Below are 15,102 nucleotides of genomic sequence, written 5' to 3' on the forward strand. Positions count from 1 at the left end.
CAAGAAATTTGGAAGACAACTATCTGGCCAACCAACTGGAAGAGATCCATATTTGTGCCCATTCCAAAGAAAGGTGATCCAACAGAATATGGAAATTATAAAGCAATATCATTAATATTACACAAGAGTAAAATTTTGCTGAAGATCATTCAAAAGTGGTTGCAACAGTACATCAACAGGGAACTGCCAGAAATTCAAGCTGGATTCAGAAGAGGATGTGGAATGAGAGATATCATTGCTGATGTAAGATGGATCTTGGCCGAAAGCAGAGAATACCAGAAAGCTGTTTACCTATGTTCTATTGACTATGCAAAGGCATTCGACTGTGTGGATCATAACAAATCATGGATAACATGCTGAAGAAAGGGAATTCCAGAACACTTAATAGTTCTCATGTGGAACCTGTACCTACACCAAGAGGTAGTCATTCAAACAGAAAAAGGGAATAGTATATGGTTTAAAGTCAGGAAAGGTGTGTGTCAGGGCTGTATCCTTTCACCATGCTTATTCAATCTGTATGCTAAGCAAATAATCCAAGAAGCTGGACTACATAAAGAAGAAAGTGGCATCAGGATTGGTGGAAGACTCATTAACAAACTTCGATAAACAGATGACACAACCTTGCTTGCTGAAAGCAAAGAGGACTTGAAGCACTTACTGATGAAGATCAAAGACTACAGCCTTCAGTATGGATTACACCTGAACATAAAGAAAACAAAAATCCTCACAACTGGACCAATAAGCAACATCTTGATAAATGGAGAAAATATTGAAGTTGTCAAGGGTTTCATTTTACTTGGATCCACAATCAATGCCCATGGAAGCAGTAGTCAGGAAATGAAATGACATATTGCATTGGGAAAATCTGTTGCAAAAGACCTCTTTAAAGTATTGAAAAGCAAAGATATCACTTTGAGAACTAAGGCGCACCTGACCCAAGCCATGATATTTTCAACTGCCTCATATGCATGGGAAAGCTGAACAATGAATAAGGAAGACCAAAAAAAGAATTAATCCCTTTGAACTATGGTGTTGGCAAAGAATGCTGAATATACCATGGACTGCCAGAAGAGTGAACAAGTCTGCCTTGGAAGAAGTACAGCAAGAATGCTCCTTGGAAATGAGGATGGCGACACTTCATCTTATGTACTTTGGACATGTTATCAGGAGGGACCAATTCCTGGAGAAGGACATCATGCTTGGTAAGGTAGATGGTCAGTGAAAAAGAGGAAGACCCTTGACAAGTTGGATTGACCCAGTGGCTGCAACAATGGGCTCAAACATAGCAATGATTGTGAGGATGGTGCAGGACCACGCAGTGTTTCGTTCTGTCATACATAGGGTTGCTATGAATTGGAACTGACCCAACAGCACCTAACAGCAACTTAAAGTATTAGATAGAAAATTTAGGAGGCAGTGAGTTTATGTTAATGAGAGAGAAACAATGCAGAAAAAGAGGATGAGAATGGTTGCACAACTCGAAAAATGTAATCAATGTCACTGAATGGTACATGTAGAAACTGGTGAATTGGTATATATTCTGTTGTGTATATTCTCAACAACAAAATATAAAACAAATTATAAAATACATATATATAGTAAAGCCTGTGACAGCCGAAACTCAACAGAACTGCCTTGTTTTTTCCAGGTCTCCCACGTTTTCCACCTTTGACAGAGTGCAGTCTTACCACTTTTCTATCGTTCACTATTAGTGGAAAATATTTTAGTTTTCCTTCTCTGGCAGGTTTCTGGCTTTTGCAGGTTTTACTGTATATCTCCACAAAATACTTTTTAATTGCAATGGTGAAATAGTAACTTTACGTTGGAGACACTTCCTTAACCAGACGATTAAAATTAACATCACCTGTGAGAAGACTAATTGGCAGCATGTGACCCAGATAGCCTGCACCAAGAATTCTGCATCACTTCTGGGGTGTTCCTGCCGAAAGTGCACAGCCTGAATCGAATTATTAAGAGACAGCTTACAAACCCATATCAAGCAACATTCTACAAAATAACTGGCCTGTACTCTTCAAACATGTCAATGTTATAAAATTCAGATAAAGACATGGGAACTGTTCTAGATGAAAGTAGTATAAAGAGACATGGCAACTGAATAAATGCACATATTCTGGATTTTCTTTTGCTATATAGGACATTATAAGGAGCCCTGGTAGTACAACGGTTAAAGGCTCAGCTGCTAACCCACCCAGTGGCACCACGGGCAAAAGACCTGGTGATCTGCTCCCCTAAGGATTCAAACGAAACCTATTGCCATCAGGCTGAGTCTGATTCATAGTGATTCCATGTGACAGAGTAAAATGGCCTCCAATGAGGTTTATAGGCTATAATCTTTTCAAAGCAGACTGCCACAACTTTCTCCTGTGGAGCCACTGGTGGGTTCAATTACAGCCTAGAAAACCCTATGGGGAACTTCTACTCTGTCATATGGGGTGGCTATGAGTCAAAATTGACTCAACAGCACCTAAAAACAGCAATAACAATGACAACCTATAGGATATTATTGGGACAATTAACAAATTCTAGATAATAAATGTAGATAGATAATAGTATTGTTAATTAATATAGTAAACCTAACTGAGTGTCAAATTGCTAAGATAGCCACATAGAGAAAAATAATGAATTCAGGTAATGTTTGGGTACTGTTATTTTTATCTCCAGTTGCCGTCTTTGTTTTCTGAAAGAATTTGTGTAAAACTGGTATTATTTTATCCTTAAATGTTTGATGGAGCCTGAAATTTTCCTTGTGAAAAGTTAATTAATTATACACTCAACTTCTTTAAGGGATATGGGGATATTTAGGTTTTCTATTTCTTTATGAAATAGAACATTAATTTTCTGATTCTAAAAATTGCACTGTGGTTATATAAGAAGATCCATTGTTTTTAGGAAATACATGTTGAAGTATTTAGGAGTAAAAGAGCATCATGATTGAAAATTAGTCTTAAATTGTTCAGGAAAAAATAATGGGAAGGAAGAATGGGAGAAATGATAATGTAAATGTAGTAAAATGTTACCATTTTGGGAATCTGGGTGAAGGATATATGGGAATTCTTTGTACCCTTCTTGCAACTTTTCTGTAAGTCTGAAATTCAGTGTTGGGAGAAGGGTTATGAGTTCATGGGGAATCAAAACAAGGGTGTTTTATGCAGAGAACATATTGTACAAATAACAGAAGCAACATTAGAAAATGGTTAACAAATGCCAACTGCGTCTTCCAGGTTATGTAAGATAAGGACAACTTCATTCCACAACTACCCACCCACCCACACACAAAATTATTGCCTCCAGGACAACCAGGTGAAGGCTGTACTCATTCTGCTATCCCAGGCACAGGTGTGCAAAGGGTAAATGAAGCATCTTCATCAGCAGAGGCAGAGATAGGTACGAAGGGGGAAATGCATACAGGTGCACAAAGCAGGTGTTTCATGTATGCTCTGGGCCTGGGCATTGGGAGCCCACCGCAGCCAATGGACAGCGACCACATCACTGACCCAGGATTCCCTAAAGACCATCACCGTGTGGGTGGGATTGGGCGTAGCCTTTTTTTTTTTTTTTCCTTCACTCTGGTTGCCAGTTTGCCCTGGGGTGGGATTTAATCTTGGAGGTGAGGAGTCCGGTCGGTGAGTTCTTCCTATTGGTCTTGTTCCCAGAGCTTCTCTTTCCTCTTTCTTTCTCCATTCCAGATTAAGAACCTATTTGTTGTGCCCTATTGTGTGGTCCTACACAGTACCCAAAAGGTCAACAGTTGGAATTCCCCCAGCAGCTCTGTAGGAGAAGACCTGATAATCTGCTCCCATAAAGATTACAGCCTAGGAAACCCACTGATGCAGTTCTACTGTGTCACATGGTGTCACTATGAATCAGTATTGACTCAATGGCACACAACAACAGCACTGTGTGCCCCCACCTTGTCCCTTTAAGCTAGTCAGAGCTCAGGGACCAAAGGACCCTTTGAGTGAATGAAATAATTTCCCCATTTTGCTGAAAAGGTCCACCTCCAAAGCTCAACTGTTCGGGGAATTTAGGTGGGTCCCTCACCCTCTCCAACTCTAGATCTAAAATAAAGGACAAAGTAGGGGTTCTGTGACTCTGAGGTCAAGATTTGCTAATGTCTGGGCCACATTTGGTGGGAGTTCAGGGGTGTTACTGTGTTAATTGTGCTAATAATATGCTAAGTATGATTTAAGAAGACTTGGAAGCACAATGGTTAAGCACTCAGCTGTTAACCAAAAAGTCTGTTGTTCAAACCCACCCAGAAGCTCTGCAGGAGAAAGACCTGGCTATCTGCTCCTGTAAAGATTGTGGCCTAGGAAACCCTATGGGGCAGTTCTACTCTGACCTGTAGGGTCTCATGAGTCTGATTTGACTCAATAGCACCTAACACCAACTATGACTTACAGTTATTGAAGTGCTATATAATCGTAGGAGTATTTGTCGTAGTTAACAGGTGAGGAAACTGAGTCACATATAACTTAAATGGCTTGCCTGGGGCAGTGTCAGATTTAATATTTAGACCTGGGTCTAATTAATTTCAAGCCCTGTAATCATAACTGCTTCTACTGAATCATTCAAGACACCTGTGGGGACAGGTGTACCAGGAAAGGAAGGGAGTATAGAGGAAGGAGGAAGACAAAGTGAAAGCTTGGGTAAGTCATTCATCCCCAGAAAATAACCTTGACCACCAGTCTTAACTTATATCCCTCTAGCCTACAAGCCTCCCTGAGTTGGAGTCACATCTTTACCTCCACCCCAGTTGTTCTTGTCACTTACCAATATTATAGGTGAAAGTGTATGTCTGCCTATCCCAAGTTAATCCCTCTCCCTGGGCTCTAGTCCCATCTTTTGAGCTTGATTCCCACTCTGTGATGCGGTGTTAAAGACAAGGCATTACAACCAGGTAGCTGTGCATTAAAATTCTTTTTCCTGAAATATAGAGGAAGCTATTCAACTTCAGAGAAGCTTCACTTTCAACTCTGTAAAGTTGAACTCAGTCCCTGGGTGGCACAAATGGTTAAGTGCTCAACTACTAGCCAAAAGGTTGGCGGTTCAAATTCACCAGAGGTGCCTTGGAAGAAAGGCCTGGCCATCTGCTTCTGAAAGATCACAGTCTTGAAAACCCTATGGAGCAGTTCTACTCTGCACACATGGGGTCGCCACGAGTCGGGATCAATTGATGGCAACTAACAACAACAACATGTTTGTATAAAGACTAAATGAGATTATGTAAATCACCTAAGAAGGTATGTTAAAAAAAATTGCCTTTGAGTCGATCCAGATTCATAGCGACCATACAGAATAGAGTAGAACTGCCCCAGAAGGTTTCCTAGGCTGTAATCTTCATGGAAGGAGATCACCCACCAGGGCTCCTCAAGAAGGTACTTAGGAAAGATTAAGTACTAATGGTTCTTTCTCTTTGCTTCTCCTACCTTTATTTCTTCTTAGCACTAGTATTTGAGAACTTGTTCAGTCATCTCATCCTAAAACTAGAACGATTTTCCCTATTCCCTACTGATTTCTTCACTTACCACTGAGGTTTGTCTGTTGCCCTTAGCAGCCATGATTCTCTTGTACTGTTCCAGCAATCCCTACAACAAGGAGCCCTGGTGGTGCAGCGGTTAAGCGCTTGGCTGCTAACTGAAAGTTCGGAGGTTTAAACCCACCAGACACTCTGGGGAAAGATGTGGCAGTCTGCTTTCATAAAGATTTACAGCCTTGGAAACCTTATGGGCAGTTCTACTCAGTGGATTGTTTGGTGACATAAGGCAAATGTGTAATTCAAGTTGTGTGTATAGGAAAGTGTTTAGATACGGCAATCTTAAGTCCATTCTTTATTATTATTATTGTGGTAAAATACACATAAGGAGCCCTGGTAGCTAAATGGTTAAGTGCTTGGCTGCTAATTGAAAGGTTGGAAGTTTGAGCCCACCAACCACTACCCGGAAGAAAGAACAGGTGATCTGCTTCCATAAAGATTACAGTCAAGAAAACCATATAGAGCAGTTCTACTCTGTCACATGGTTGCTGGGAGTTGGAAATGACTCAAAGCCACACAACAACAGCATAATACACGAAACAGAACTTACCATTTTAGCAATTTTAAATTGTACCACTCAGTGGCACTGAGTATATTCACAATGTTGTGCAACCGTCACCTCTGTCTAGTTCCAGAAGTATGTCATCACCCCAGAAAGAAACCCTGTAATTTTTCTCTTTTAAATAACCTTAATGTAATTGCTTAACCCAACAGTTGAAAAGATTTTTTTTTTTCCAGTCTCCATGTGGTCGGGTTGTTTTCATCTTAAATTAGAAAAGAACTAGGACTTTTCATTGTTCCGTGGTTAGGATGTAGCTTTTTTAACTTGCTCTTAGAAATAAGTGTTTTTCCTTGAACCACTAATGTGGTCAGTATTTTTCGTAATAATAGATAGGAATGTGCAGATAAGCTTGTTTTCTTGCTAGGGTTCTGTATTTTGAGTACTCTAGCACATAAACTTCCATTTTTCTTCAATTATGTTAACCTTGTTCATCTTTTTTTTTTTTTTTTGTCTGATCTTTCATAGATGGGTAATGGTAAGACCAATTTCCTTCCATTGTTTTGATGAGGTACATTTACTTCTTTGGGCTTCAGCTAAAATGGTTGTTTAATGGGAGACACATTTTAATGTTGGACAAAGCAAGCAATGTGACAAGGTGTAGAGCGAGATTTAGTGTTTCCTTGGCCCCACTTTGTTTCCCCAGCCCCGTCAACCAGTGTCAGCCATTTCCTGTTCATCACCCACAGATAGACTAGGCTGAGTGAGTCTTAACAAACTGAGGCACATTTTATGCTGATCGCTGAGCATTTTCAAGGATACAGGGGACTGCAGTGTATGAATTCACCCACCTATTATTGATCAACACTTAAGTGGTCTGCAGTCTTGCTGTTGCAAACAAGGCTGCATCTAATAATACTCGCATTTAAACTGGATAGATAGTGCCAAGTTCCACTCCAATGAGATGATACCATTTATGCTTCCACCAACAATGTAACAACACAAACGTTTGCCCTCGGGTTGACTGTGACTCCTGGCGACCCCATGTGTGTCAGAGTAGAACTGTGCTACATAGGGCTGTCAGTAGCTGATTTTTCAGAAATAGATCACCAGGCCTTTCTTCTAGGGGCCAACCTTTTGTTTAGCAATCGAGTGTTGTTTTTACCACCCAGGTGCAACATTCCCACCAACTGCACGTGAGGGTTCCAATGTCTCCACATCCTCACCAACGCTGTCTTTTTGAGCACAGCCATCCTAGTGGAGGTGAAGTAGTATCTCATTATGGTTTTGATTTACATTTCCCTGACGGTTAATGATATTGGACATGTTTTTCATGTACTTATTTGCCACGGTGGTTACGAGGTTGGCTGCTGACCAAAAGGTCAGCAGTTCGAATCCACCAGCTGCTCCTTGGAAACCCTATGGGGCAGTTCGACTCTGTCCTATAGGGTTGCTATGAATCAGAATCTACTCGATGGCAACGAGTTTGGTTTTTTTTTGTTTGGTGGTGCAGTGGTTAAAGGGCTAGGCTCCTAACACAAAAGTCTGCGGTTCAAACCCACAGCTGCTCCACAGGAGAAAGATGTGGCTGTTTGCTTCTGTAAATGTTTACAGCCTAGGAAACACATGCGGCAGTTCTACTCTGACCTACAGGGTCACTATGAGTCAGAACTGACTCGACAGCAATGGGTTTGGTTTGGATGTGGATTGGCCATTTGTATATCATCTTTGGGTAAGTGTCTATTCAGATCCTTTCCCCATTTTTAATTGGGTTAATTGCCTTTTCGTTATTATAAGAGTTTTTATATATTCTAGATACAAGTCCCTGATCATATATTATTTGCAAGTATTCATTTATTTTTACACATAAACTGTCTATGCAACTCTATTGTGTAATGGGCTCAGTAGGAATCAACCGACCTAAAAAAAAGTGTAACTGGTGGGATCCTATTTGCTCATTTCCTTGGGTATGTATGTATGTTGTTGTGTGCCACCAAGTCGATTCTGACTCATAGCGACCCCATGTGACAGAATAGAGCGTGCCCCATAGGGTTTTCTTGGCTGTATTCTTTATGGGAACAGATCGCAGGTGTTTTCTCCCATGGAGCTGCTGATGGCTGCTAACCAAAAGGTTGGTTGGAACCTAAGTGCTCACCCACTGTACCACCAGGGCTTCTTCCTTGAGTATGCTGTTGTTGTGGGCCATTGAGTCAATTCTGACTCATAGTACCCCTATAGAAAAAACCTGCAATCTGCTCCCGTAAAGATTACAGCCTTGGAAATCCTATCAGGCAGTTCTACTCTGTCCTACAGTGCCACTATGAGTTGGAATTGACTTGATGGCCTATCAACTCAGTTTAGTGTTAAGTCTATGAAGAATTGGTATTGAGCTTCTGTTAGTACATTTCACAACTGGGAAAAGAATATTGCTCATCTAGGTTAGTTGTATGAACTTGAGAATTTGCTGGAAGATTTCTCTTTTGAGCGTTGTCACTCTGCCCACAGGTTCTGCTGTTTCATATTACCAAAGTATCTACTTTTCCACCACAACTGAAGCTTTCAGCCTTGAGTCATGTTGGAAGAAGTCAAATCGCCCTCCTTTTCCATTTATGGGCTGCACTGGTGTTTCATGGAGCTGGACAAAGATGAGTTTGAGATGTTTAAGGAATTCCTAAAGGAAGAAACTTCAGAACGGATGAAGGGCTCTCTTCCATGGTCTGAAGTGAAGAATGCCAATGTGGAATGTCTAGCCTCCCTGTTGCATGAATATTATATGGGACCTCTTATCTGGGAGATATCCATTAATGTCTTTGAAAAGATGAAATTGTCAGAACTCTCTGAGATAGCAAAGAATGCACTGAAAAGTGAGTAAGCCTTAGGGCTAATCTAGGGGGAGGGGGAAGGGAGTGGCCACAAGTTTTCATGGGGATGAAGAAGGCATCATTGTTTGATTGAGTCCAACTCTACCATGTGAGTCTGAACCATGGGGAATAGGTCACTGATCATCCTCACTGGCTAGAAATTAGTGTAATCTCTAGCCTACGAAGCAATGAATAAATGGGTATACCAAAACAGAACAAAACCCATCACCAACGAGTCTGTTCTGACTCATAGCGATCCTATAGGACAAAGTAGAACTACCCTGCCTCATAGGGTTTCCAAGGAGTGGCTGGTGGATTCGAACTGCCAACCTTCTGGTTAACAGCTGTGCTCTTAACCACTATACCACCAGGGCTCCATAAATGAGTATAAGGACGCTCTATCTGGACAGAAACGTCCCTGGGTGGAACAAATGGCTTGTGTTCAACTGCTAACCTAAAAGTTGGCAGTTTGAACCTACCCAGCAACTCCATGGAAGAAAGATCTGGTGATCTTCTTATGCAAAGATTACAGACAAGAAAACCCTATGGAGTTCAGTTCTACTCTGTAATGCATAGGGTCAATGTGAGTTGGAATCAACTTGACAGCAATGCATATTTTTTTTGTTTTTTTCTGGACAGAAGGTGAAATTGATAGAGTTTAGAGTCATTAAATACCAAGCTTGGGCTCTGGAGCTACCACTTGCTTATCTGCATGACCTTGGGCAAGTTGGCTCCTGTTCTGACCTTTGGGTTCACATCTTAGGAACAGGAACTGTGCTACTTACACGTGCTGTTGCACAGATTCAGGAAGATGATGTATGGGAAGTGATGAACAAAGCCTCATTTGTTAACTGAGAGCACAGTGATCATTGCATAATTGGTATCTCCCTTCCTTCCTGGCCCCGGGCTGAGGGACTGAAGATCAAGACACTAAGAAGTTACCCTACTCAGACTGTTGGTGTCCAAATCATAGCAATGGACACAGATCAGATATGTGGTTATCTTAGGATATTTAGGAGAAAGGTAGTAGAAAAATCATCACTCTCCTTTATCAGAATAAATTCTGCTCTTCAACTCTGGACTCAAGGCTTAGAGGGAAAAGGAGTCCCAACACTGAACAGCCAAACTGGCCCTAGAGACCACAGGTACCTCATGCCTACACATCAAAGTCACCTAGATGTAGCTCAGCAGCTATAATTTTTATAGTACTGCAAAGGATTTTAAGAGCAGCTACCCCTTCTGAAGGAGCCATGGTGGTACAGCGGTTAAGTGCTCAGCTGCTAATCGAAAGGGTGGTGGTTTGAACCCACCCAGTGACTCCTTGGGAGAAAGGTGTGGCAATCTGCTTCCGTAAAGATTACAGCCTAGGAAACCCTACGGGGCAGGTCTACTCTGTCATACAGGGTCGCTGTGAGTCAGAATCAACTCGACAGCAATGGGTTTGGTTTTGGTTTTTGGCTAAGTATTTGGCAGAGGAGCCCTGGTGGCACAGTGGTTAAGCACACAGCTGCCAACAGAAAGGTGGGTGGTTTGAACCCATCAGCCACTCTGCCAGAGAAAGATGTGGCAGTCTGTTTCTGTAAAGATAACAGCCTTGGAAACCCTGTGGAACAGTTCTACAGCTATGAGTTGGAATCAACTTGACAGCAACAGGTTTGAGTTTTGCGGTTTTTTAAATTTATTTTTACCCCTTTTGAGCTTTGAAAAAGCCCTGTTGGCCTTATTCAGAGGAAATGAGGGTTAGAAAGTTAAAATGAGAGCTACATTGCACTAAAGGCACTACATTGAACTCTTCAGGTGCCCTATCATTGGTTCTTATACCTACCCAATGAAATAACTTCCCCATGGTAGAAGCTAAAATAGAGGCTCTGCCACGTTATATAAATTAACCAAATTCATGTGCTAATGAGTCACAAAGATGAAACTCATTATTTAACATTCACTTAGCATATATTTAAGGAGCCCTTTTGGTGTGGTGGTTAAGTGCTCAGCTGTTGACCAGAAGCTCATTGGTTTGAACTCACCAGCTGCTCCATGGGAGAAAGGCCTGGAATCTGCTTCCATAAAGATTACAGTCTTGGAAACCTGTGGGGCAGTTCTGCTCTGTCACAGAATCGACTGAACAGCAATGGGTTTTATGTGTATATGAACCCTGTTGGTGCAATGGTTAAGCACCCAGCTGCTAAACAAAAGGAAAGTGGTTCAACCCACCTAGCGGCTCTGGGAGAAAAAGACCTGGTGATCTGCTCCTGTAAAGATTACACCCTAGGAAACCCTAGGACAGTTCTACTCTGTCCTACAGGGTCGCTGTGAGTTGGAATTGACAGCAACGGGTTTCTGAGTGGCATACATTTAAATTCTCCTGTGTCGTGCCAGCAATGTTATAGCTTTCAGTGCAGTAGGCAAGAGAGAGAAATGGGCAATCTTAAAAACAGATGGTATGGCAAAATGTAAAAGTGAGTCCTACTCCAGACTAAATGGAAGTGAAGTCTAGAATTATTTCCTAGAAGAAGTAAGCTTTAGGCTGAGATAAAAATGAAGAAAAATAATTAGGTTAATTAGATACGGGCGAGAAGAACATGCTGAGCAAGAGGGAACAGCATGATAAAGCTTTTGGAGCTTGAAACAAAGGTCTTCTGTAGGCTGTGGAAAATAGGTGGAAATGTGACAGGAGAGATGAAGCTGGAGAGATGGACTGTTGTTGTTAGTTGCCGTCAACTCTGACTCATGGCTGCCCCACGTGTGTCAGAGTAGAGCTGCTCCATAGGGTTTTCCAGGCTGTGAACTTTCAGAAACAGGTTGCCAAGCCTGTCTTCTGAGCGCCTCTGGGTGGCTTCAAACCACCAACCTTTCAGCTAGTAGTTGAGTGCTTAACCATTTGACCACCCAGGGATGCCAAAGAGATAGACTAGAAGTCAGATTACACAGGATCTTGAAAATAATTTCAATAGGAACCATAAGCAAATAAACAATGTCAAAGAGGGTGGAAGTTAAAAAAAAAAAAAAAGAAAAAACAATTTCCATTTTTGGAAAAATCACTGCTCCCTGAGGTATTGAGTGGTCCAGGAGTCATGAAGAGATGTGGGTAGTTCATTTTTGAGGCTATCCGAGCATGCTAGGGGAGAAATGAGGAGCATTTCTTATCTCGGTTAAGTGCTTAGCTGCTAACCAAAAAGTTGATGATTCAAACCCTACCAAGCGGCTCCGTGGCAGAAAAACCTGACAATCTGTTCCCATAATGATTACAGCCTAGGAAATCTTATGGGGCAGTTCTACTGTCACATGGGATTGCCATGAGTCTAAAATAGCCTCAATGGCACACAACAATAACAACAAAGGAGAAATGAAGTTGGTCTGGATGGACTAGGGTGATGATGGCAGTTAGAGAAAGAAGCAGAAATGGAGTTGGAAGATGTTTAGAAAGTAGACACATGGCTTTTGAGGGCTACATGTACAGGGAGAATATGGTATCAAGGATGATACCCAAGTTTCTGGCATAAGAAAGGGGATGGATGGGGTTCTAATATCTCATCCCAGGAAACATTAGAAGAGATGTTGTTTTGCAGCTAATATATGTGGGAAGAGCGGTCAGTGTTGAAGATGCCTCCATTTGGATAACTCACAGACATCAAATGAATGGTTGACTAATTTGGTCTGAAGTTCAAGAGAGGTGTTTAGGATGACTCTCAAAAGATAACTCTTAATAACTGTAATACAACCATTGCCATCTAGTTGAATTCCGACTCTCAGTGACCCTATAGGACAGAGTAGAACTACTCCATAGGGTTTCCAGGGCTGAAATCTTCACGGAAGCAGACTGTCACCTCTTTCTCCCACTGAGCCACCGGCGGATTCAAACTACTGACCTTTAGGTTAGCAGCAAGCACTTAACCACTGTGCCACCAAGGCTCCTTAACCATAATATACTGCCTCATCATGTAACTTTCCGAAGACCACACAGTGGATAAACAGCAAGTGGGACTAAAATGTACATTTATAAGTTCAAAACCAGAGCACTCTTTACTATAAGTCTCTGCTTCACTGCGTTGATGGCATATGAAGGTCTGACTCCACTTTCTCTGTTAACAAGCTAGCTGTGGCATAAACTGTGAGATCCTGGAGCTGGCCTTGGTTTCCCTCAGTAATTTGGGAGGGGATGCTCTCATCCCTGGTTTGGGTAATTCCTATGACTTTGTTGATACAGTTCTCCCTTCTGCTCTCTGTTGCAGAGGATTACGAACAAATAGAGACTTATCCAGGACCAAGGCTGGGAGAAGTGCCAGGTGAGTGTAGAGGTAGTGGAAGAAGGGGTGGGATTAAGGCCACGTGGTGAATAATTCACAGTACGTCTAGGACTAGAACCATTACTTCTGATAGTCCAGGGGCAAATCTAGGGACAAAGGAAGGATCTGGACTGTCTGCTGTATCCTATCATTTGTTGGCCACATAGGTTCTGAAGATCTGGTAATTCTGGTCTTCTGTATTCCTAGTCTAGAACTCTGTGGTCTTAAAGCTTCGTTAGAACTCACGGAGTTTCCATCATCTCTATATTCCTATTTGAACAGTTCCCTCATAATGATCTGTCTTGGAGGCTTCAGTGGGGATAACCAAATGGCATGAGGCCAGATTCAATACAATTCCCCAAACATTAGATCACTGACTACGTGACCAGGCAAAGTTCTGTGTACTTGTGATACATTCATGGACAGAGAACATGTAAATTCCCAGCATTCATGAAGCTTACACTTCAGCAGGAGAGAGGGGAGACAAACCAACAAAATAAGATCAAACTAGCAAAGGCAAAACCTGTAGGGGGAAATGCAGGCTTGTATAGATAGCATTTACCCTATTTGTCCCTAGTATCTTGCTAACCTTCCAGCAGTCGGTGTTGGCCATGAAATCTAGGACCCAGAGTCTATCAGCTTCATTTTGATGCAACTTTGTTCAGGCTGTGCATAGGAAAGCATCCCGAAAGCCAAAGTCTGAGGAATTGATTTCTGAGTTATAGATCTCAGAATCCCAAAGGCTATCCATTTCTCAAAGTTAAGTGGAAGTCTAGGCTTGACAGTGTGAGTGCTATATGTTATTGCCCTTCAAGTGATAAAATTGCATCTTATAGCTTTCATAGATTACTAAATGGCTGCTTAGAATTGGTACGAAATAGAGGCACTAACAGACTAATCTTGGCAGTAGGACCAATACAAAAATGCCAAAAGTGGGTGTCTGATCATCAGCCACTTTGGAAAACCCCTCTAAAGTATCACCATACCCAATAGCTACCACTTCCGTGCCAAGTGTTTTATATCATAACTCTCAAAAGAACCCTATGTGATAGTAATGGTCATTCCAGCTGTCTAGTAACAAAACTGAGAGCCAGAGGCTAAATGGCACACCCAAATTTACATGGCTTAACTGAGGAAGAGCCAGGGTTGTGCCCAGGAGACCTGACTCCAGTGCCTGCGAAATTAACCACTAGGCTATGCTGCCTCATTGGATGACTTGATAAAAGCCATACTTTGAGTCAGACCTAGAGTTAATGATTAACTCATCTTAAGAGTCCAGTGTTTGTTCTAGTCCAGTCCCCACCCACTCTGCTCACTGTTATAACACCTCAATTAGCAATTTAGTAAAATGTTAAGAGAGTAAAAGGGGCTAAAATAAGGGGTGAAAGGCCAAGGCAAACGGGGAAAGCCAAGGTAAAGCAAGGCAAGGTAAGGGGGGAAGGGCCAGGTAAGGCTAGGCAAAGCAAGGTAAGGGGGCAAAGGCTGGGTAAGATAAGGCAAGGTAAGGCAAGGTAAAGGGGGTGGGGCAAAGGCCAGGTAAGTTAAGGCAAGGTAAAGGGGGCAAAGGCCCGGGAAGGTAAGGTAAGGCAAGGTAAGGGGGGTGGGGGGAAGGCCAGATAAGGTAAGGCAAAGGGGGCAAAGGCCAGGTAAGGCAAGGTAAGGGGGGCAAAGGCCAGGTAAGGCAAGGTAAGGGGGGTGGGGGGAAGGCCAGGTGAGGTAAGGCCAAGTAAAGGCAGCAAAGACCAGGTAAGGTAAGGCAAGGTAAGGGCAACAGGGGGAAGGCCAGGTAAGGTAAGGGAGGGAATGTAAGAAGGGGACAGGACAAGGTGAGTCTAGTAATTTGACTAAGTAGGATTTCACAAGTAGTAACAATTCACATTTGAATCCTGTGTCTGACTCCAG

General features: G+C 42.2%; 1 protein-coding gene across 1 annotated transcript in view; it reads left to right on the forward strand.

Moving 5' to 3' along the window:
- Positions 1-15,102, forward strand: part of NLRP5 (NLR family pyrin domain containing 5) — a 57,372-nt gene that overhangs the window by 15,667 nt on the left and 26,603 nt on the right. The window contains 1 exon segment of the mRNA XM_012557106.1: positions 8,562-8,920. Within this exon segment, the coding sequence (XP_012412560.1) occupies positions 8,562-8,920 (359 nt within the window).

The sequence above is a fragment of the Trichechus manatus genome, unplaced genomic scaffold, assembly GCF_000243295.1.
Source record: "Trichechus manatus latirostris isolate Lorelei unplaced genomic scaffold, TriManLat1.0 scaffold00087, whole genome shotgun sequence".
In the NCBI taxonomy this organism is placed as follows: Eukaryota; Metazoa; Chordata; class Mammalia; order Sirenia; family Trichechidae; genus Trichechus; species Trichechus manatus.